At 53.9% G+C, this 23,704-nt stretch overlaps 2 protein-coding genes across 8 annotated transcripts in view; both read left to right on the top strand.

The window, feature by feature from the left end:
• Positions 1-4,745: 4,745 nt before the first annotated feature.
• On the top strand, positions 4,746-13,071 carry ZBED1 (zinc finger BED-type containing 1). Of its 2 annotated transcripts, none has more exons than XM_064483570.1 (2): positions 4,746-4,885; positions 10,364-13,071. In XM_064483570.1, the coding sequence occupies exon 2, from the start codon at positions 10,417-10,419 to the stop codon at positions 12,523-12,525; it is 2,109 nt and encodes a 702-aa protein (XP_064339640.1). In that variant the 5' UTR covers positions 4,746-4,885; positions 10,364-10,416; the 3' UTR covers positions 12,526-13,071. The 2 variants fall into 2 exon arrangements, with proteins under 2 accessions (XP_064339640.1, XP_064339642.1); XM_064483572.1 differs by having other exon boundaries at positions 4,753-4,885; positions 10,367-13,071.
• DHRSX (dehydrogenase/reductase X-linked) overlaps positions 4,755-23,704 on the top strand; it is a 206,415-nt gene continuing 187,465 nt past the window's right edge. For all 6 annotated transcript variants that reach the window (XR_010379602.1, XR_010379598.1, XR_010379600.1 and 3 more), the window contains exon 1: positions 4,755-4,885. Coding sequence is in view for 1 of the 6 variants with exons in the window: in XM_064483573.1 (XP_064339643.1) it covers positions 4,777-4,885 (109 nt within the window). In the remaining 5 variants the exon portion in view is untranslated. The remainder of the gene's footprint in view (positions 4,886-23,704) is intronic.

A 23,704-nucleotide genomic window follows, 5' to 3' on the forward strand; every position in this document is an offset into this window, starting at 1 on the left:
TTAACGCACATTTCCTCAAATGAACTTTTTCTACCCCAAGACCTCATCCAGGATCCCCCATGACATTTAATCTTCACATCTTTTGGGGGCTTCTGTGGGCTGGGACAATTTTCTCCGACTTGCCTGGTTTGGGATGACCTGGATAGTTTGGGAGGGCGCCGGGCAGGGATTTTGTAGGACGTCCCTCTTACTGGGATGTGTCTGGGCGTTTTCTCATGGTTGGATGGGGTGGATTTTGGGGAAGCAAGACCACAGAGGGACAGTCTGTGTCTCATCATATCCTATTGGGGTGATTACTATGAACATGACTTGTCAAAGGTGAGGTCGACCGTGATGGCTTGTCCGCTGTGTGTTTATCAGATTTCTCCTCCAGGAAGGTCCACCTTCCCCGTGTTCTCCGTCCTGCACCACCAGGAAGGTGCTCCATGCAGCCCACACTTCTTAAGGAGAGGGTAATTTGCTTTTTAAGTGGTAGAACACTTCTCTGATTCAATGTCCTCATTTAAGAAGTGGGTGGACATGCTCCTTTGTAGCACGGGTGGGGAAAACATGTACTATGAACCACGAGATTCTTTAACAATGAGTACACTTCTCTATAATAACAATATATAATTATAGAATTTCCCCTGTTCATTTTATCTCAAAGGTGTCACCATACACGCAGCGAAGTTATATTATAAAATGCACTGGATGATGTCACTCATATGTGGAATCTAAAAAAAAAAAATGACACAAATAAACTCAGTTACAAAACCGAAACAGACTTACACACATAGAAAACGAATTTATGGTTACCAGAATGGGGGACAGAGGGTGTGAAAGGATAAACTGGAAGTTAGAGATTTGCAGATACCAACTACTATACATAAAATACATAAACAGCAAGGTCCTACTGTAGAGCACAGGGAACTATATTCAATATCTTGTAGTCACCTAGAATGAAAAAGAACATGAAAAGGAGTGTATTTGTATGTATGAGTGAAACATGATGCTGTGCACCAGCATTGTAAACTGACGGTACTGCAATTAAAAAAAAACACTTAAAAAATTTTTAAAACGCCGTGGAATGTGTTTCCAAGAGAGAAAACTTCTGAGACTCAATTCCCAAAAAGCAAAGTTCTCATCTGAGCAACTTGACTGCAGGAAGTTTCTCTTAAGTATGCAATTCCAACTTGCAGCAACTGCAAGGCAGCTTCCACGGGGCTGAACAGCTTGCTGATGACCAACAGGAACTCTGGGTGGAACTGCTTAAAGTAAAACCTATCTGAAGGCACCACTGAATGACTCCCCAGAACAGGCAGAAACCCGGGATAAGGAACTCTTTGGAAAAACGAGGCACCGCACTGTGAAAGTTTGGTATCTCTGCAGTGTTTCTGCTGAGGACCACCCTCAGTCCGATCATCTGGGGGAAGCTAACATCTCTGCAGATTCACTAGCTGACAAGAGAGGTAGTAAGGTTGCCCCCTGCAGGGAAGGCGGGGTTTAGAGTTGACATCTAGCCAAGTTAACAGCTTGCTGGACTCTTCAGAGAAATGTAACTGAGCACAGAGTCTGTACAACACACTGACCACAATGTCCATCTCTCTCACACACAAACACACAAACGATACACATGAAGAAGTAGGAAAATATAATCTAAAATCAAGTGAAATAAAACCATATCCACTCACCGCTGATGACCCTGATGCTGGAAACAGCAGGTATGAACGTTAAAGCTTTCCAGATCAAAAGGAAAATATACTTGTAATGAATGAACATGCTTTTTGATGGCTGAGTAGTATTCCACTGTTTAAATATACCACAACTTCTTTATCCAGTCACCTGCTGATGGACATTTTGGTTGCTTCCAATCATTGTATTCTTTTTCTCCCTGATTTTAAAAAATAAGTTAAACGGAGCCCTGAGGTTTAACCTGAGCCCCTTGCACTGTCTGGAGGGCACCTGATGAGGTTGTTGGCTTTGGGTCAACCAGTTGGCTGCTCTCACCCTGCTTCCCTAGCCTCCACTAGGGGGCCCCATTCTGTCTGACTTTCTTTTCCAGGGAGACTGTCCTGTCCCCCCTGGAGCCGCCCCTGCCTCTTCCGGTCCAGGTGAAACTCCCTTCAGTAGTGGAGTTGTGAAATCCTTAAAGATGCAGGAATTTATCAACCATGCTGGAGCAGGCCAAAGAGAACTCTCAAAGATGCCCACACTGGAATCCCCGTGGACTGGATACAGCACAACAGATGCTACAGATGTAATTAAGGTATGGACCTTAAAATAGGGAGGTGATCCTGGATTAACCTGGTGGGCCCATTCTAATCCCACGAGCCCTCAAAAAACAGAGAGCTTTGTCCAGCTGGAGCGAGAGAGATGTGGCAGAAGGGGGAAATGGAGGAGTGATGACTGCGGGATTTAGGGGACACCTGCTTGGACCAGACAGAGGCTTCTAGGAGCTGAGAGGTCCCCTCCCACAACCCCCTGCACTGACCTCCAGCATAGAAGTGGGGGCTTCACCTCTACACCCGGAAAGAACTAGCTTCTGCCGAAGCCTAAATGAGCTTGCGGACAGGCACTTGCAGATCATTGCCATAGGGACCCAGTGGGTACACGTCTTGATGGTACCTTGTCAGACCTTGAGCAGGAGACCCCGTAGAGTCAACAGGCAGGACTTCTCACCTACAGGGCAGTGACGTCATGCATCGGCGTTGTTTTTGGCTGCTACGGGGAGGGGCGGCCGATTTATTACAGGTGGAAGAGAAACCAAATGCATATGGCGGGGAGGGTATAGCTCCATGGTGGAGCGAGCACAAGGTCCTGGGCTCAACCTCTGGTCCCTCCATGAAAAAACAAAAAACAAAAAATTAGAAACAAAGCAAAAAAAGTGCATATGGAAAAGAGCATTCACTTTTTAATGAATTCCAGGCTCTGTGATTTGGGGACCATGAATGGAAGTTACCTGGTGAAGCCCTGAGCACCTGCATTCACAGCTCCAGAAAACACATTAAAACACAGGTGCGTGGGGGAGGTTGGCCAAGAGGGAGGAGGCGTCCGCTAGAATTGCTGTGCTCCGGGGATAACATGTTGTCACCGCCCACCCCTCTTTTTTTGCAAGGTGCTTCTTTCAGAACAAACACCCAGGGACAGGTCCACACCCCCATTGCTGCCTGGTCTCCACCTGCTTCTTTTTGATGCAGACACCCCACACACCAGGGGCTCTTGCGGGAGGTCCTTTAGGGTGGGGAGAAGGATGATAGCTGTTGTGACTTTCCCCGAGGCTCATTGCTGGGCGCACCTGAGCAAGCCTGGCACCCCTGGGTGCACCGTGCCAAGCAGGACAGCTGGATACCAAGCTCTTGCAGGAGATCCTGGGAAGGCTTCCTGGCCACTGTTTCCTCATGGGCACAGGCCAGAAGGACCCTTCCCAGCCCAGCCTTGAGCTGCACCAAGCAGGTCTGTATCTGAGCACCTTAGATCCACACAGGAGCCCACGCCAGGTGGCCTGAGTGGAGGGTGCAGCCTGCACGCTGGGGGTGTCCCCCAAGTCAGGTCCAGTGGGCTCACTTCTATGGAGGTGGGGGGAAGCCCAGGGTCCAGGTTGGGGTCAGGGTTCCAGAGGGCTGTGGAGTGTGGGATCCTGGTTCCTAGCAGGAGCAGGGGGCCTGGTGGGGCTGGCATGTAGATCCTTGGTCCTTGGCCTTGGCAGGGGTTGGGGTGGGGTTCTCTGCTGGTGTGTGTATGAGGGGTGCTAGCCTGGGGCCATGTGAGTGTCAGAGTTAGGAAGATGTGGATGGGGGTCCAGGGTCCTGATGGGTATTAACGTCCTTGTGGGGTCTGGGGCTGCCAGGTTTACTGTTTCTGTAAGGTTCTGGGTAGGGGTCTGGGTTGGGGGGAAGTGTGGGGAGATGTGGGGTATGGGGTCCAAGCTGTGACATGGATGGGAGTCAGTGGCTCTAGTGGGAGTCTGGTGGAGGTCCCCACAGGGGTCTCTGGGGGGTCTGGTGGAAGTCTGGGTGGGGATTCCATGGCCCAGTTAGGAAGCTGGGTGGGATTCATGGTCCTGGCTGAGTGGGCTGGGTTCTGAAGTCTGGGTGGGGTACTGGGGTCTGAGCAGGGGTCCCACAGCCAGGCAGGAGCCCATGTTCTGAATGGGGAATTCGTGGTCCAGGGGGGCTTTTGAGGTCTGCACTCCGGGTGGGGTTCAGGGTAGAGTCACAGGCAGGGGTCTGCAGCCCAGATGGGGGTCCTGGGGCCTGAACAGGGGTCTGTGGCATAGGTGGGCATCTGGGTGGGGTGCATGGTCCTGGTGGTGGTTCTGGGGTCTGGGGAGCTGTCTCTGGGGGTCTGTGGTTTAGGAAGGGGTCCCAGGGTCTGGGTTGGGGGTGGGTCCTGGGGTCTGGGTAGGGGGTTCAGAGTCTGGCTTGAGGTCCATGATCAGAGTAGGGGGTCTACAGTTCGGATGTGTGTTCATGGTTTGGGGTCTGAGCTCCGGGCGGGGATCCGCGGTTCGGGTTGGGGGTGCATGTTCGGGGCTGGGGTCCCTAGGGTCCGCGGTTCGGGTTGGGGGCGCACGGTCCGGGCGGGGGTCCCTGGGGCCCGCGGCTGGGGTGGGGCGCACGGTCCCCGTGGGCCCGGGCCCGGGCGGGGATCGGCGCGGGGCGGAGTGGGGCGCGCGGGGCGGGGCGGGGCCGGCCGGGCGGCGCGCGGGCGCGGGGGGCGGGCCGGCGCGGGCGCGTTTCCGCCGTCCGGCCGGGCGCCGAGTCCCGCGGGCGGCGCGGAAGCGGCGGCCGGGCAGCCATGTCGGCTTTGTCTGCGGCGCGGGCGGCCCTGCGGGTCTACGCGGTGGGCGCGGCGGTGGTCCTGGCGCAGCTGCTGCGCCGCTGCCTCGGGGGCTTCGCGGAGCCAGGTCAGCGGCCGGGGGCGGGAGGGGGTCGGGGCGCGCGGCCGGGCGGGGGGCCCGCGGCGGCGGAGGCGGCGGTGGCACGGGGCCAGGGGCGCGCCCCTCGCTCGGGGGGACCCCGTGGGGCATGGGGGGGGGCGCGGCAGGGCCCCGCGTGCCCTTGACCCCGGCGGCGGGCGGCGCCCCCGGAAGCAGGGCCCAGGCGGGCGCGCCGCGGCTGGTGCTCCCGGGCCGCGCCCCCGCCCCTCCCCGCCGCCCTCCCGGGGGTCCCCGGGGCCCGCGAGCCCCCGCCCAGCTCGGTTCCGCCCACAGGGCCGAGGGGGCGCCCGAGACACCGGCCGCCAGCGCCGGGCCAGGTCGGCCGGCCTTCCCGGAGGGGACGCGCGGGGTGCGCTCGGGGGCCGGGCGGCTGCGGGGCGCCCGGAGGCCTGGGGGGGAGGGCGTTCCGCTCAGTGGCCACTTGTTTCTCGGGCCTTCGCGACCTCCCCGGTGTCAGGACCCGTGGGCGTCCTTCTCACTGACTGACTGGGGACTTCCGGGGTGCCGGTGGGTGTAGGGGAGCTGTGTCTCTCCATATTGGGGTGCCGAGCCCTTAACGCGGGGAAACCGCAGTGTTTCTCTCTGCCCTGATTTACAGGGCATGAGACTAACTCTAGGCTCTCGGAGCATAAATGACATTTCATCTTTTAGGTGAAAAATAACCATTTTCCGAAACAAAATGTGCAGGGAAGTGAGTATGGTGGTGGTGGTGGAGCCAAAGTTTGTGAGGGTAACAAACGGAAATGTCGGAGTTTGCAGCCGAGAAAGGTTTATGGCAGGACCCCGCCAGGGGAAGGGGTGGCTCTTGCTTAAAAGCCCCAAACTCCCCATGGTTTGAGGGGAGACATTTCTAATAGGCAAAATGTGGGGTGGGGGCTGCAGGGGTGTGACTTGTCTTCTGATGGGCCGGTGGGGAGGCACCAGGACGGGGCTCCAGGAATCCTGGGCTCAGCCTGAAGGCGCCATCCTCCACCTGGGCGGGGGCCTCAGTTCCTTCAGGAGAACTCGGACGCATTGTTCTGGATGTGCCTCCCCAAGGCTGCACTCTTGTTTCTTGAAGGTTGTTCCCTTGTTCTCTGCATTCCCGCCCTTCCCTGATTAGCTACTGTTTTGACTCTGTCCTTTGGAGCTCAGGGAAGGTCCAGGAGGCTGAAGGAAGTCTCTGTCCCACTAACAAGAAACGGGAAAGGGTTTGTACCAGGGGGGACCCCACGGGGCCCTGCTCTGTTGCACTGTTACCTCTTGGCCAATCTCCTTACTGTGTGGTGCGAGGAGAGAGACACGTAGCCTAAGGTCTGCTTACGTTTCCACACTCCGGGCATGGTCCCCAGTGGCCCCTGGGAAGCACCCCTGTGTGCCCTGGAGAGACTGGGATGAAAAAAGGAAAGAGCGTCTGACCAGGATTGTGGCTTTTTGTTTTTTTTTTTCCCCCTGTGCTTTTTGACCCATTTATAAAAATTCACTTGTAAGTGGAATGGACTTTTGAGGAGGAGACATTGAACTTTGCCCTGGGCGTGGAGCTAAACTGAAACCAGTGTAACAGACCTGGTTCAGGTAGGGAGTAGGTGGGTTTTTTTTTTTTTTTCCTGAGAACTTTGGAATTTGTGCGTTGTCTGGTTTTATCAACTGAGAGCGTGAGTTCACATGGAAGAGGGGGAGGAAGATGCTAAAAAAGCAACGCTCTCCTGAACAGTGCTGGTTCTCAAGATGCGTTATCAAAAGACAGGATCGCGGCAGACTAGCCATGACTTGATAGAGACGGCGTGTGAGCAAGGAAGGACTGCCGGGAGACGGTCTGATGTCCAGATTCTCTGGGCTTTTGTGATTGCCTCTGACAGGTTAAATTTCTCTCATGCGTCAGTGAGTCTTGGAGACAAAAATCTAATATGTGTCTTTCAGAGGGCAGTTCTCATACCGTGCAGAAATTTCCCCTAAAAATGCTACTGCAAAGTGGAGGCAGGCCTTCACGCTGCTGTTTCTCCCTGCATCTGTGGCAACGTTCCCTGTGTTGGTTGTAGCAGACAAAGATCTGGCCGGTCTCCCCGATGTGTGGAAAGGCAGGATCTCCCCGGGGCCCCGGCAGCGTCTTGGCAGTGGTCCCCTTCGGGGAGGGAGGCTGCTGGGGCAAAACCTTGATTCCTGACCCTTGATGGACAGAGAGCTCTCTGTGCACCGGGCCCTGAAGACAGTGGCCGGCGGCTCTGCCCAGCTGCCTTAAACGTATCCTTTCAGAACCGCCCTACTGTGTGTGGCCTCCTTTCTGGGGGAGGGGTTCCTGGGGGTTCTGACATCACTCTCTGGCCTGAAGGAGTTGATGGAGGCCATGCAGGCAGGTCCTCCTTAAGAAGCCTCTTTTTTGAGGATGCTTTGTGTGTGCAAATGTTTGCACCAGGACCTCCTGCCAAGTGCCAACAAGAATTCATCACCATCATCAGAGTGAATAGGAAGATCTGATTAAAGAAAACCTGAATCGTGTTGCCATGTAGGACGGACACTCAAAATCCAGATCCCAGGTGTGGTACCTGCTGGAACGGCTCACATCCCAGAGCTCAGGAGTGGTGCCCGCTGCAACGTTATTGTCACTTTCGTTGAGTGCCTTGGCCACATCCAGGTGTCCCGTCCTCATTTGGCTGAAGTCTCGTATTGGGGATTCTCCTTTCTGGAAGTCCTGGCTGTGTTGTATCCTGCCATCCCCCTGCCCCCGTCATGGAGATGCGTTGGTCACAGCACTGCATCCTTCTGCCCCCACCTCCCACAACATGTGCTGTAAATCAGCCCCATGGTGACCTCTCCCCAGAAAGCCCCAGGCAGGTGTTGTTGACCTCAAGCCAGCATGGCAGGGCCTGACTGTCAATGAGGACCTGGGGACATTCAGAGACTCCTGCTCATCACTGGGGGTGATGTGAACAGTCAGTATCTTCGAAGAGTTTTGTCTTCGTCCTCAGAGTGCTGGGGCGGCTGAAACAATGTACTTAAAACTACAGGCATCCATCCTCCCCCTAGTCCTAGAGACCAGATGTCTGAGGTCAAGTTGTCCCAGGGCCGCGCTCCCTCCGGAGGCACCAGGGGAGGGTCCTACCTGCGTCTTCCAGCTTCTGGGGGCTCCAGGCGTCCCTGGGCTGGTGGCTCCCTCCCTCCCGTCTCTGCTTCCATCTCCACGTGGCTGCTCCTGTGTGTCTGTGTCTGTCCTTGTCTTATGAGGACACTGTCCTTGGATGCAGGGCCACCTCCTCCAGGAGGACCTCCTCTCAGACCCTTCACGTCATCACTTCTGCAAAGACCTTGTTTCCAAATACAATCCTGGGAGGACCATGAATTTTGGGAGGGGGTGCTTTGCAACCCATTCTAGTTACTAAGTTTTGGCTCTGAACATACTCTCCCTACTCAGAAACTATCTGGTTGCTACAGTTTGTGGTTTAACCCCCTGAGTGCTGTACTGGGAAGCTTGCAGACTTAACAGACACCATTTTTCTTTTAATTAAAAAAAAAATTAAAAAAAAATTGACATATAGTTGATTTACCCTATTGTGTTAGTTTCAGGTGTACAGCAAAGTGACTCAGTTATTTATTTCTATGTATTTTTTTCAGATTACTTTCCACTACAGGTTATTCCAAGATACTGAATATAGTTTCCCGTGCTACACAGCAAATCCTGGTTGATTATCTATTTTATGTATCACCGTGTGTATCTGTTCATTCCATACCCCTAATTTGTTTCTCTCCCACTCTGTTTCCCCTTTCATAACCATAAATTGGTGTTCTGTGTCTGTGAGGAGCAGATAGACACTTTTTAAGAAGACTCAGCTGCCCTGAGTGGCAGCTTCAAGAGACCAGACGGGTGGACGTCGCCGACAGCGGGAAGCCGGGGGGCTGGCCCTTAGACTGTGCAGACTTCCCCGCTGAGAGCCTGGGGATTCTTGTGTGCGTTCGCAGCTAATGGGTGTTTCTGCGCCCAGGTGTGAGGGTCCACGGTGGGCTTTTGGAGAAGTTGTAGGGAAGGGGAAATCCATTATTGTCCCAACCCGGTTCCTGATCCCTCATGCACCCACAGTTCAAAAAGGCGTCTTTTTATTTTTACTGAAGGATAGTTGATGTACAATATTGTGTAAGTTTCACATGTACAACGTAATGAGTCACAAGTTTTAAAGGTTATGGTCCATTTATAGTTATTATAAAATATTGACTCTGTCCTGTGTGCTGCATAATACATCCTTATAGCTTATTTATTTTATACATAGTAGTTTGTTCCTCTTAACCCCCTCCCCCATCTTACCCCCTCTTCCCCTTTGGTAACCATGTTTCTTTCCTATGTGAGTCTATTTCTGCTTTTTAAATATATTCATTTGCATCATATTTCACATTGCACATGTAAGTGATATCATGTGATATTTGTCTTTCTCTTTCTGGCTTACTTCACTTAGTATGATCATCTCTAGGTCTATCCATGCTGCTGCAAATGGCATGACTTCATTCTTTTTTATGGCTGAGTAATATTCCATTGTGTAAATATACCACATCTTCTATATCCAGTCATCTGTGAATGGACATTTAGGCTGTTTCCATGTCTTGGCTATTGTAAATAGTGCTGCTGTGAACACTGGGGTGCACGTGTCTTTTCAAGTTAGAGGGTTTTTTTTTGCTTTTTCCAAGATGTACCCAAGAGTGGGATTGCTGGGTCGTGTGGTAGTTTGTTTTAAATTTTTAAAGGAATCTCCACACTTTTCCACAGTGGCTGCACCAATTTACATTCCCTCCAGCAGCGTAGGAGGGTTCCCTTTCTTCCACACCCTGGCCAACATTTGTTATTTGTGTTCTTTTTGATGAAAATTTTCAATGAAAACCGTTCTGACAGGGGTAAGGTGATATCTCATCGTGTTCAGAAAGGCATCACTTTAAAAGAAAATTTGAAAAATTTTATTTAATGCCTCTCTGCCAACAGAATGATTGCTCGCACCAAATTAAGACCCTGTATTTGCTTCTCTGATTTGAGAAGCAAGTTGTGGTGGGCGGTGGGTGACACACACAGGGGGTCTAAGTTGGGGCGGTGGGTCTTCTTGGGCTGGGGGTGGGGGCCCTTGGGCGCATGGCCTCCCCCTGGGAAACGAGCCCGCTTGGTTGGTGCCGGGCTGATGGATCTCCTAGAACAGAATTCAGAACCGCTGAGGCGGGGCAGAGAGCTGTCGTGAGGAGTCCAGGATCTTCCAAGAAACCAGAACCAAGGATGCATGTCTTCAGACTGGCGGCGCCTGCATGGAGGAGCGCGCTCACGTGGCCGACTCTCCCGTCTGCTTCGCAGCAGCCCCGTGCGCACGCGCGCAGCGGCCGCGGGGCCCCTTCTGTCCGCGCGCCCTCGGGCCCGCAGCAGCGCCGCCCGGGCCCCCCGCGCCCTACCCCCCCCCGAGCCCGGCTCCGGTCTCACGCTGTGTTTGTCTCGCTGCTTCTTAGCAGGTCGCCCCGAATGAGCGGAGGCCGGGCGGGCAGGCCCGGGCGGCGGCGCGATGGAGGGCAAGAGCCTGGACAGCTCGCAGAGCGACCTGAAGCTCGTGGCGCACCCGCGGGCCAAGAGCAAGGTGTGGCGGTACTTCGGCTTCGACACGAACGCCGACGGCTGCATCCTGCAGTGGAAGAAGATCTATTGCCGCATCTGCATGGCGCAGATCGCCTACTCCGGCAACACGTCCAACCTCTCCTACCACCTGGAGAAGAACCACCCCGACGAGTTCTGTGAGTTCGTCAAGAGCAACACGGAGCAGATGCGCGAGGCCTTCGCCACCGCCTTCTCCAAGCTCAAGCCCGAGGCGGCGGCCGCTGCGCCGCACCCGCCGGGCGCGCAGGACCCGCTGGCGGCCGCCAAGGGGGCGCACGGCCACGAGGGCAAGAGGCAGCAGGAGCTGACGGCCGCCGTCATGGGCCTGATCTGCGAGGGGCTCTACCCCGCGTCCATCGTGGACGAGCCCACCTTCAAGGTGCTGCTGCGGACGGCCGAGCCGCGCTACGAGCTGCCCAGCAGGAAGTTCTTCTGCAGCAAGGCCATCCCCGAGCGCTACGGCGCCGTGCGCGACGCGGTGCTCAAGGAGCTGGCGGACGCCGCGTGCTGCGGCATCTCCACCGATCTGTGGCGCAGCGAGAGCCAGAACCGCACCTATGTGACGCTGGCCGCTCACTTCCTCGGCGGCGGCGGCGGCGCCCCCCACTGCCTGTCCGTGGGCTCCCGCTGCCTGAAGACCTTCGAGGTGCCCGAGGACAACGCGGCGGAGACCATCACCCGCGTCCTGTACGAGACCTTCATCGAGTGGGGCGTCAGCTCCAAGGTGTTCGGGGCCACCACGGACGGCGGGAAGGACGTGGCCAAGGCCTGCTCGCTGCTGGACATTGCGGTGCAGATGCCCTGCCTCGGGCACACGTTCGACGCTGGCATCCAGCAGGCCTTCCAGCTGCCCAAGCTGGGCGCGCTGCTGGCGCGCTGCCGCCGGCTGGTGGAGTACTTCCAGCAGTCCACCGTGGCCATGTACATGCTCTACCAGAAGCAGACGCAGCAGCGCGCCGCGCCCTGCATGCTGGTCAGCAACCGCGTGCCCGGCTGGGGCAGCACGCTGGCCATGCTACAGCGCCTCAAGGAGCAGCAGTTCGCCGTGGCCGGCGTCCTGCTGGAGGACAGCAACAACCACCACCTGATGCTGGAGGCCGCCGAGTGGGCCACCATCGAGGGGCTGGTGGACCTCCTGCAGCCCTTCCAGCAGGTGGCCGAGATGCTCTCGGCCTCCAGGTACCCCAGCATCAGCATGGTGAAGCCCCTCCTGCACATGCTGCTCAACACCACGCTGAACGTCAAGGAGACCGACTCCAAGGAGATCAGCATGGCCAAGGAGGTGATCGCCAAGGAGCTGGCCAGGACCTACCAGGAGACGCCCGAGATCGACATGTTCCTCAACGTGGCCACCTTCCTGGACCCGCGCTACAAGAGGCTGCCCTTCCTGTCTGCCTTCGAGCGCCAGCAGGTGGAGAACCGGGTGGTGGAGGAGGCCAAGGGGCTCCTGGAGAAGCTGAAGGAGGGCGCCTGCCGGCCCGCTGAGGACAAGGTGTACGCTGTGCCCGACGAGCCGCCGGCCAAGAAGCGGGCGCTGTCGCCCACGCCGGCGCCCGCCAGCGTCATTAACAACATGTTGGCGGAGATCTTCTGCCCGACGGGGGGCGTGGAGGACCAGGAGGAGTGGCACGCGCAGGTGGTGGAGGAGCTGAGCAACTTCAAGTCCCAGAAGGTGCTGGGCCTCGGCGAGGACCCGCTCAAGTGGTGGTCGGACCGCCTGGCCCTGTTCCCCGTGCTCCCCAAGGTGCTGCAGAGGTACTGGTGCGTGGCGGCCACGCGCGTCTGCCCCGAGCGCCTCTTCGGCTCGGCGGCCAACGTGGTCCTCGCCAAGCGCAACCGCCTGGCCCCCGCGCACGTGGACGAGCAGGTCTTCCTGTACGAGAACGCGCGCGCCGGCGCCGGCGCCGAGCTGGAGGACGAGGACGAGGGCGAGTGGGGCCTGGACCACGAGCAGGGCTGCGCGCTGGGGGACGCGGGCCACGCCGGCTACCTGGGCGTCCGGGACGGCGGCTTCGTGTAGCCGGCGCGCCGGGGGCGGGGGGTGGTGCGGGGGCCCTGGCCGGGGCTCTGATGTCCGCCGCGACCCGAAACACAGGGAGCAAGAGAGAGCCGGCTTTGCGGTGGGGACATGGGGCGTGCTTCCTCGCGGGGGCGGGGCTCGCATCCCTGCCAAAGGGAAAGACGTGACTTGGAGAAGCTGTAAATATTGGCTCGTAGGATTCCAGATGCCTAAGTCCACGTCGGATGCTTTATTTCCTACATCATCCCCTTACCCCAGCATTCGCTTTCTCCGCCAGGGAGGGTTTGGGTTTAAATCGGAGAAAAACATCAAAACTTCTGCAGATGAGATCAACCTCCTTCTGTCTCCTGCACACAAGCCCTCTCGCTGGATGTGAGCGACCTGTGGGTACCGGTGCGCACGTTTACATTATAATATCACTGGGAACCTTGTCTCTGGGCAGCTGGGGAGACACTGTACCCTGTTTCCAAGAGAGACTGGTTTTATGTTGGGTGGGAGATGTTAAAATGGAGGGTGCAATGCAACCGCTTATAAAAAAGCAGAAAAGAGGTGTGGGGTGTGTTGAATTTTCCGCCGTTAATGAGTTTTTTTTTTCCCCTCGCCTTGCCCGAATTCATGGTCCTTGCAAGCCCCAGAGCACGTGGGTCTGGAGGTGGTTTGTGTGCATGTGGGGCTGGTGCTAAAACTTTGGGTTTCCCCAGAGTCTCTTTTCCTGGGACGAGACTACAGAAGGAGGCCCCGTCCCTGCCTTGGAAAGCCTGCTCTTAAACACCGAGAACCCTGCCGTGACCCCGCCTAGCTTTGGAGGGGTGATTTAGATTTGCTTCCCAGAAAGGGTACTTGAAAATTCTCTCTCTTAAACTCAATACCATGTGGGCTGTCAGTTTAAAAATATTACCAGAGGTAATTTTATCTTTGGGGGTCCTTGTGGTGGCTTCAGCCATTTGGGGAGACAGGAAGGCACTAAGATTTTTGAAAGAACCACTTTTTTTCCTTTCTTTTCGTTTTTTTTTTTTGAAGCTAGCTGGTCGTTCTTAAGAGGCACAGCCCACGTCTCTGATCCTACCTTAAGACAGCGTTGGGAGGTGTGCCGTTTCCAAAGACCCTTCTCAACCACTGGCAGTCTTTTGCGGGGACCCCAGCACCCTGAGGCTTAAGGACGGAATTTCTCTGTGTTCCTGGCGGGTGACTTCCCATGGAGAAATTGTACCCTGATGTTCCCAGCCGTGGATGATGTTTTTCTGAAATAAAGTGTCAGCTTCACCTGCCCTTTTTCTTGGAAGGAAAGAGATGGCATTGCTGTCTCAGGAGACCCTCAGGTCTGAGTCTCAGGAGCAGGGCGGCTGGAAGGAGTCGCAGGTCCCGGCTCTGTAAGGTGTCCCCACTCTGCTCCCAGGCTGGAAGATCAGCCCCAGAGACGTACCTCCCGCCTCCCTGGGCTGTATTCTGCTGCTTCCATCCGGCCCCCGCAGACTTATTTCCTAAAATCTTGGCCTTCTGTAACTCATGAAACGTGTGTCCCTCTCGCCAGCAGCCTCTGCCTTTCCCCTGCTGGTTTTCCAAAGCCCTCGTCAGGTTGCCGGCTCTCCTCCCGGCCTGTATTTTTTTCTTATTCCGTGCTTTCGAGTTTGACTCTCGTCCCAGAAACCCCAGAAGTAAGCCGGCTTCTCATTTACCTGTGTAGCTGGCGTGTGTCAGTGACGCCGGCCCTGGCCGGAAACTGACCAGGAGGAAAAGTGGTTTTTCTTTTCCCTCCTTGGTCTGTTTGCTTAAAGAACCTTTACAGGCCTTGGAGAATAAGTAAGTTCACTGTGCTTTGTTTCAGGGTCTTTGGGGATCCAGGGCTGTGATGCATTTGTGAGTCTTTTTGCATCAGAATGTCTTTATGGGGAATAAAGCCACGTATCAAGCCACCACTTTCCTTCCCTGGGCTGGCCTTCCGTTGGGCCTGGGCTCAGTGACAAGGAGGTCGGTTTTATAAACCCGAGCCTTTCTTTTCTTTTTTTTTTTAATCAACTGGTAGTTTATTTTTTTATTAAAAAAATTTCTTTTGGTGGGGGAGGTAATTAGGTTTATTTATTTACTTTTGAAGTGGCGGCACTGGGGATTGAACCCAGGACCTCGTGGATGCTCAGCATGCGCTCTCCCACTGAGCTACACCCGCCCCCTAACCCGAGCCTTTCTAAGCGGAGAACACGGACTGGGGTATAGCATGCGGGTACCTGGGGTTTTTTCCATCCTTTCCTGTGCCCCCCCCCACTCCCCACCCTTCCACTTAAGAAGACACAGTACCCAGGAGACAGCCAGACCCCATGGTCAGCGTCCTGTCCTATTTTTCTTACTGCATATTATGGTTTGCCTCTGTTCCCAGGGGGGAAGGGGAGGCGGGTTCAAACATTTAATCTTCTCCACAAACATTTTTGAGTTTAAATAAATGGGCCAGATTTCAGTCGTGATAACCCGCCACTTCCAGAGGGTTCCCCACCGGATGTTAAGTGGGACGGCTCGATAAGTGACTCGGATTTGGTGTCGTCCAGGATTTCTCGTAAAGACACTGACCGTTACGGCCGTCTCTTATCTGGGTCTGCCCAGCACCTGCTTCCTCAAAATCCTCTGTGTGCGTGCGTGTGTTTTGTGCTTAGATCTTGCTGTTAAACTCATCTTTCTCTGCTTCCTCAAAACACTGTGTGTCATGCTCACATCTTGCTATAAGGTCATCATTCTGAGCTGGTTTTTTCCTCCTCTTCTGCAGCGGGGCCTCATGTTAACTTTTCATAGCAGCCCCAAGAAGGAAAGGGAAAACCAGCTGCAGGGAATGATAGATTGGGGGGTGTATTTTTATTTTTATTCATTATTTCATTGAAGTCTAGTCAGTTTACAAGGTTGTGTCCATTTCTGGTGCACAGCACCGTCTTGCGGTCATGCGTACACATAACATGTATTCCTTTTCAGATTATTTTTCATTATAGGTCACTATACTGAATGTAGTTCCCTGTGCGACCCAGTATCAACTAGTTGTTTATCTATTTTATTTATAGTAGTTTGTACCTGCAAATCTCGAACTCCCAATTTATCCCTTCCTATCTCCCTCTGGTCAGTTTGTTTTTTGTCTGTGAGTCTGTTTTGTAAATAAGTTCATTTGCATCATTTTTTTTAGATTCCACATATAAGTGATACCATAGAATATTTGTCTTTTTCTGTCTGACTGACTTCACTTAGTCTGATAATCTCCAAGTCCATCCATGTTGCTGCAAATGGCATGATTTCATCCTTTTTTATGGCTGAGTAATATTCCACTGTGTGTGTGTGTGTGTGTGTGTGTGTGTGTGTGTGTGTGTGTGTGTGTGTGTGAGAGAGAGAGAGAGAGACATCTTTTAGATCAAGGGTTTAAATGTGTTTTCAGCCAAGGGGCAAAGGATGTTTCGTGGCCCCTTGTCCTCGGATGTGGGGCTTGATTGACCCGTGAAGGCCGTGCTGGGTGCAGCCTGGACCAATCCTGGACAAATAACTAGAATTCTTTTCCTTGGAAATGTGCAGCCCTGTGGGTCCTCATCCTACAAATCGTCCCATATTAAGACACAGACTTGGTTGCCTCACAGCTGCTCTGGCTGACGGCACCGGGTTTGTACCTCTGCCTGGAAACACTAGCTGCTGTGTGCCTCGCACGTTTTGCAGACACGTGGCTGGGCCTTCGGGCTCTACTTGTACGGGGTGGGGAGGCCCTTGGCCACCTGCTTTTGAGCTCTCGTGGCTGCAGCCTTGCCCCAGGCGTGGGGAAGGCAGCTCCTGCTTTTCCTCGCGTGCCTCTGGCAGGCACGTCCACCACCCCACCACAGCCGTCTTGTGGGAGCCCCGCCGGGCACACGGCCGGAGGTCCTGTTGGGCTGGGATCACGATCCTGGCTGGCCCTCTGGTCCCCTCCTCCCCTCCGCAAACCCGGGCTGCTGGCTGCAGGGCTGGACATGCCGCCGCATAGCCCTCCGGGACCTGTGATTCCGGACCTGCGTTTTCTCCGGCTTCCTGGTCCGTTTCTCCAAGGCTGGAAGCACCTTGGTTGGGGCGCTGGCCTCTGTTTTCCTGGGCGCACCCTTACCAGATCCGCTCAGGAGTTCGACCTCTGGCCTGAAGCCAGGCCGGGAAGCTCTGCCCGCCGCTGGGTTTCAGCCCCGTTTGTTCGCCTTCTAGATTGACCCAAACTCGCTCAATTGTGTTTCCTGCCACGCGAGACGAGGCAGGAGGCACCGGGAGCTGGTGGCAGATGGCACCCGGCGGGGACTGGGTCCCTCAGGAAGCGTTTCCTTCAGGAGGCGGATGGAACCCTGCGGCCTCCACGGATGCCTTTGAAGGGGGAGTTTGAAGGGGGAGTTCTCCGATGCCTGGCCCCCCCGGACGGTGGGGGTTCTGGGAGGCGGTACGTGGTGTGCTGCGTCTCCTCGGGGCTTCTGCTTCTAGGAGGCTCCTGGCTGGGTTTTCGTGGAAACGAGGCGGTGATTGGAGAGGAGGTGGGAGGGGGAAGGTGACACCTCGTGCAGGGCAGTGAGGACGCTGGGAGGGGCTTTATGGGCCGGAAGGTGATGGGACCACTGTGTCCCCGGCCAGTCGGTTACTACTTACTAAGCTTCGTGATTCTGTGCCTGGGGGATTGATTATCTCTATACCATTATATCCTGTTTGTACACACTTTTAAAAAATATTCTGTCCCTCTATTAGTCATCTCTCATCTGTCCACATCTGTATCATCCATCTGTGTGTTTACTGTGTATCAGTCCACTTACGTATTTACTATCCACCATCTATGTATTTCTTCCCGTTAACAGAGGCACTGGGGATTGAACCCAGGAACTTGCACACGCCAAGCGTGCGCTCTACCACTTAAGCTATATCCTAACCCCCTTCTTAAAAATTTTTTAAAAATGTCTTATTGTTTACTTTTAGGGGGGAGGTAATTAGGTTTACTTGTATATTTTCAGAGGAGGAAGTGGGGATTGAACCCAGGACCTTGTGCGTGCTAAGCACGCGCTCTACCACTTGAGCTACAGCCTCCCCTCTGGATTTATTCTTGTCACCACTGGGGCTTCTCCCCACACAGCAGTGTCCTTCTGTGTGGGTCCTTCCTGTCCCCTGCTCCTAGCATAACCTTTAAAAAAATTAGTAGACTCTATTTTACAGCAGTTTCATGTTCACAGTAAAACTGAGAGGAAAGTGTACAGATTTCCTCCTGTGCACCCCCCGCCCTGACACGTGCACCAGCTCCCTCTTATCAACACCCCCCACCAGAGGGTACGTTGTTCCTAGTGGATGAACCTTTGTGGACACGTCCTCACCACCCCCCACCCCCGAATCCACAGTTTACATTACAGCCCACCTTGGTGTTAGACAGTCTGTGGGTTTGGACAAATGTGTAGTGACATGTCTCCATCATTATAGGATCATACAGAGTACTTTCACAGCCATGAAAACCCTCTGCTCCACCTGCTTATCCCTTCCCCCTCCCCCACCCCACCTGGCAACCGCTGATCATTTTACTGTCTACATTTCCAAATGTCATTCCATACGGTTCTCCCTAGTGGCTGCACCAGAGTTCTCCTCTAGTTCTCACTAGAGGCCATGGCTTGGCTAAGGAAGAAGTTCACTCTCAGAGCTGGGTCCATGCTTTGAGATAATGCCCATCAGAAGTTCGTTAGGGCTCACTGTTGCATTAAAAACTCTCATACTTTGTGCTGGTTAATTTTATGCCATTGTGGCTGGGCCATGGACCCAGCTCTTCTGTGTTCAAACAACTAGTCTGGATGTCTCTGAGAAGGTTTTTTTTTTTTTTAAGATGAGGTTCACATTGAAATCTGTAGACTTTGAGTCAAACAGATTGCCCTCCATGCTGTGGGTGGGCCTCGTCCAATCAGTTGAAGGTGTTAGGAGGAAAGAAAGACCGAAGCCCCCAAGGAAGGGGGAATTCTGCCTCCAGATGGTGTTTGGGCTCGGAATGTGACATTAGCTCCTCCCTGGGTCTCCCGCCTGCTGGTCTACTCTGCAGATTTTTGGGTTGGCACCTTTGTATGTCTACAGCTGCATGAACCAATTCCTTCTAGTAATCTCTCTTTCTCTTTGTTCTGTTGATCTGTTTCTCTGGCTTGATCCATAACTGATACGCATGTTACATCTATCAATTACCTGACAAGAAAGCCAATAAGAGATGCAGGGTCCAAGGAGTACAGGGGCCAGCTCCCTCCCTGGCTTGAAAGGACCTGTCAGAAAATATTTCATTGCCTCATATGGAAGGAGTCAGGCACCAGGTGTCTTCCCCTCATGTGAAAATCCCTCCCTTGGGTCTGCTCCACTCTCTTTGTCGATTTTAAAGACTTCCTTGACATTGAATTCTTCTCAGAGGTCGTTCTTGGTGAAAGTGATTTTTCCCTTTTGCTATGAACATTTGATTCATGTCTCTCTAATATTACTCAGTTTTTACCATCATTTTTTACATTATTAGACATCACATACAACTTTGTATCCTGTTTCTCTTCATGCCATCATTTCTCTGTAGTTTACTGACAGCCAAGTATAAGTGACCGCAGAATATTTGACTCTGGTTTTTTTTTTTTTTTCGGGGTGGGGGTCACTTTCTTTCCTAAGGTTCTGAACCATATTTCTCATGGAAAGCGTGATCGCCCTGGCCTCCAGATAATTCCCTGTTAGTTATACACACCTCTCTGTTGTCCCATTTCTTCTCCCCACCCCCCCAGTTTTATTGAGATCAATGGACCTATTACACTGTGGAAGATTCATGGTGGATGTGCTTAGACAGAGTTTAGTGTCTCATTCCTCATCCATGAGCAGGATGCCAGAATCCTCGCATCTCCACCCGTCTGCCATTACTCACGATTAAGCAAGGTGTCCCCCATTATAAACTGCTTTCTTGAGAAATAGTTCCCTGTATGATTCACCATCAAATGCCACACATTAGTGTACTTGAAGAATCATGTAAGTGCCACATCTCTGTCATTTCAGGATGTTTTTATCACCCCCCACCTCAAGAAACCCTGGACCTATTCCCCAGCACTCACCATTCCTCCATCCTCCCAGCCTCTGGTTACCATCTGCTTCCTGTCTGCATGCATTTCCCTATTTCAGCTTTTCATAAATATTGAATTATAGAATATACGATCTTCTGTGTCTGCTTCTCTCTCTTGAGCATCCTGTGTTCAAGGTCCATCCACATTGTAGCCTGTGTCAGAGCTTCACTCCTTTTCCTGGCTGAGTAATATTCCCCCACATGGATGGACTCCATCCTTCCATCCATCCATGCACTTGGGTGGTTCCCACTTTTCTGGGTACTGTGAGTCATGGAGTCTTGAGTGTTCATCACACATTTTTGAGTAGATGCTTGTTTCCATTTCTCTCGGGTAGGTTGACACAAAGGAATGGTATAGCCGGACTGTGGTGTCTGTGTGTTTAACCTTTCAGAGACCCACCCCCAGCACTCTTTTCCAACGTGGCTGTACCATTTTACATCCCCAACAGCAGTGTGAAAGGGTTCCTGTTTCTCTACATCCTCACCAACTTTGTTATTTCCTGGGTGTTTTTGTTTTTGTTTTTGTTTTTTTTATCCCAATATAATAGCCATCTTTGTGGGCGTGAAGAGGCGTGCCTCACGGTGCCTTTGATTTACATTTTCCTGGTGCTGTGTGCCCTTGAGCACCTTTCCAAGTGCCGCTTTTGTAGACGCATGGTATTATTTTCCTTCGGAGCACCTGAGCAAAGGACTTAAGGACTGAGGGAAGGGACCTCCGCCCTGTGTGCTCTCAGACAGAACGTCAGGCGGAAGATGGGAAACACAGAACATAAATCCAAGTCCAGAAACCTTGTAGACAAAAGGGGAGGTGCTGGTGACGCCTGCCTGGGTCTAGAAAACGCCTGTACCTGGAGTCCGCTTCGTCTTGTGACAGCGTGCGTGTCCAGCCCTGAGTCTTTGATACAAGAACCGGGGCACCGGGTCCCCCGCCCTTCAGAAGGAACCGTCGGTCCTGGGTCATTTCACAAGGACTGGACGGCGGCCAAGAAGGCAGAGTTCCTTGTTTCGGCTTTTTTAGTTTAGTTTAATTTTTTTCCTTTAAAAGAAGGCTATATTGTATGGCTTGAGTTTTTTTTGGGGGGAGGTGGTAATTAGGTCTCCTTACGTTATTTTTAGAGAAGGTACCGAGGATTGCACCCCGGATCTCGTGCGTGCTAACAAGCACACGCTCTACCACTTGAGCTGTACCTCCCCCCTCCTTGGCTTGAGTTTTGATGTTAAAAAAAAAAAAGGTTCTTGCTTTGAGCGGATGGTAGGTTCTCCTGCAGTTGTTAAGACAGGAAATGGAAGGATCCTGTGCAAACTGTGCCCCGTTTTCTCCCCGAGCGGCGCCCGTCTTGCAGGCCAGCAGGGCTGCACCCCGACCACGCTGTCCTCTGTCTCTCCTGGATCTCTTCGCAGCTCCCTGTTTTAACTCAGACTCGCCCCTGGGTGTCTGAGTGTGCACGTCCGTGTGATTTTGTTGCACGTGTGGGTTTGAGAGTCTTCACATCGCGGGCGACCCATAGAGCAATTTTAGGAGCCCCCTGCTCCTTCCTGCCACCCCTCCCCAGTCGGTGTGGCTCTTCCAAAGCCCCGCCCACCCCTTTCCCATGTCAACCCCCCACCCCATCCTTCACCCCCGACAGCCACTGACCTATGCTCTGTTTCTGTAATTTTGTCATTTCAAAAATGTCATAGAAAGGGGCGGGGACGGTCACAATGGAACCCTTTGGAAAGTGCTTTTTTTTTTCCCCTTTCCCCACTGCTTGGCATCATTCCCTGGAGAGCCATCCAAGTAGTGGGTGGAACAATGAGCCTTTCTTTTGAAGAACAGCTGTAAAATGTCTCGTGTAAAATGACAGACCAAGGGGTAGGGGTACAGCTCAGGGGTGGAGCGCGTACTTGGCGTGCACGAGGTCCTGGGTTCAATGCCCGGTGCCTCTGTTAAGGGAGAGGGAAACAGAATTTTTAAAAAAATGGCAGGGGAGGGTGTAGCTCAGTGGTAGAGTGTGTGCTTAGCTTGCACGAGGTCCTGGGTTCAATCCCCAGTACCTCCATTAAAGAATAAATGAATGAATAAATAAACGTAATTACCTCCTCTCTCCAAAAGGAAAAAAAAAATTAAAAAAGAGAAGATGTTTTTCCCCTTTTCAGGGTTCTTGGACGCAGGGTTGGTTCCCTAGAATGAGACATGTCTCCCGTAGTCCGAGCTGTGGAATGTTCCCTCCACGATGCCTGCGTGTTGCTGAGGAAAGCCATCATCATGGTGAGCTCACCGGCGGAAAACACCGCCATGGTGACGCCGTTTCCTTCTGCCCGCTGGATAGCGGGCTTCTCCCACACCGCCGTCTGGGAGCCGTCCCTGCTGCGTCCAGGCGTGTGGCCGGCGAGCTCTGTGCACGGAGAGCCACCACGTTGCCGGTGTCCAGGCGCTGGCCGTCTCCCAGGCCCGAGGTCCGCCCTCCACCATGGGCGCTTAAAACAGAACCGTGACCCAGAGCGTCCTAAACATAGCCTGGCAGGGAGCCCCCAGTCCTCGCGCCCTGCAAACATTGCGCCTTCGCCAAGCGTCCCGTTTGCCAAAGGCTTAGTTGCCTTTCTTCTCGAGGCGCCCGGTGACCCCAAAACAGATCCAGGGGCAGGTAGCTCTGTGCTTCAGGGTTGGATGCTGAGGCTGCAAAACTCACTCCTTTCTGGAGGAAGGGAGCAGCTGCGGGCGCTGTCCCACGGCGGCTCCTAGATGCCCATCTGGGGCGGGGCAGCTGGCACCGTGGGTGCCAGACACGGCGGATGTGGGTGCGATCGGATTACGTCCAGAATTTACAGAGCGTTCGCTCTGACATCCGTCGGAGAGGAGCTGGCCTTTAGGAGATGGTGTCGAACCCAGGATCAGGGACGTGCAGGGTATGGACAAGGGAGGGGCCGTGGGGGTGATTTAGAGGGAGCCCATGGGTCTGTTTGCAGCCAGCTTTTGTAGGGAGGTGGGGAAGGGACGCGTGTGAGAACTGACTGCCATCCGGGAGATGCAGGGGGCAGGGTGCCCAGCTCACCTGCCCTCCCAGGGAGCTGGCATATCCTCATGTGGTTGTGCGTGTGTGTGCACGCGTACACCTGTTGTCACAGTTGGAATCATGACCCACCCCCCCAAAAAAGGATGTGTCAGAGTCTCAGCTCCCCACACCTGGGCAGGTGATCTTATTTGGAAGTAGGTCCCTTTGGATGACCGAGTTAAGGTGAGGTCATTGGGGTGAGTCCTCCAACGGCACTGGGGTCCTCATGCAGAGAGGAACCGTGGGCGCAGACGCTTAGAAAGAGGACCACATAGAAGACGCCGTCCGCACGCCGAGGACAGAGGCCTGGGGTGGACGCTCCCTGATGCCGACACTGTGAATTGGGGAGAGCTCCTCAGTTTGGGGTCCTGTATTACGATGGCCCTGGGACACTCATCCAGGTGTGGGAGGGCATGGGAACAGGCTCCTAAACATGTAGAAGTGGGTGCAGCGTGGGTGGCGGGCAGAGGTGAAGGGGGTTTGAGGTGCAGGACGGAGGAGGTGTCGGCAGTGCTGGTGGAAATGTGGACGAGGACAGTGCCTTTGAGGAGGGCTCTGGGGGAACAGGGAGACTGCCGGGAAACCTTGGGGGTCCTAGAGGTGGACTTGTGTCCCCAGGAGCAGAATGGAGGCAGACGTGGGAGCATCGGAAGGGCTTTCGGTGAGAATGTGTTACTGGGCACCGGAACTGAGGCTGTTGTGGCAAAGAGCTCGGCTGAGCCGTGTCCCCGTGTTTTGTGGACCGTGGACCTTGTGCGTGGTGCGCTTGGATGTTTTGGAAGGAAGTTTCTCAGCTCAGTGTCAGTGGCGTGGACTAGTTTCTTCTGAGTACTCAGGGTGAAATGCAAGGAGGGAGATAGGATTTCGAGATGGCATCGGTCATCAAAACGGAGGCGGAACTGAGAGCTTTGGACACGTTTGTCCGATGCTGCCCGAAATGAGGAAGCGTGTTCTGGACGGAACACCCAGGATGTGCTTGGACAGATTTGGCTCAAGAATCCACCCTCTCAGCAGCAGTGCCATCAGTGTGGACGGAAGATGCATAATGCACAGGCCTTTTTTGTTTTTTTTTAGTATAAGC

Source organism: Camelus dromedarius, chromosome Y (genome assembly GCF_036321535.1).
Source record: "Camelus dromedarius isolate mCamDro1 chromosome Y, mCamDro1.pat, whole genome shotgun sequence".
Taxonomy (NCBI): Eukaryota; Metazoa; Chordata; class Mammalia; order Artiodactyla; family Camelidae; genus Camelus; species Camelus dromedarius.

Coding starts and splice junctions, on each gene's coding strand:
- ZBED1 (XM_064483570.1), top strand. CDS start 10,417: ATGGAGGGCAAGAGCCTGGACAGCTCGCAGAGCGACCTGAAGCTCGTG.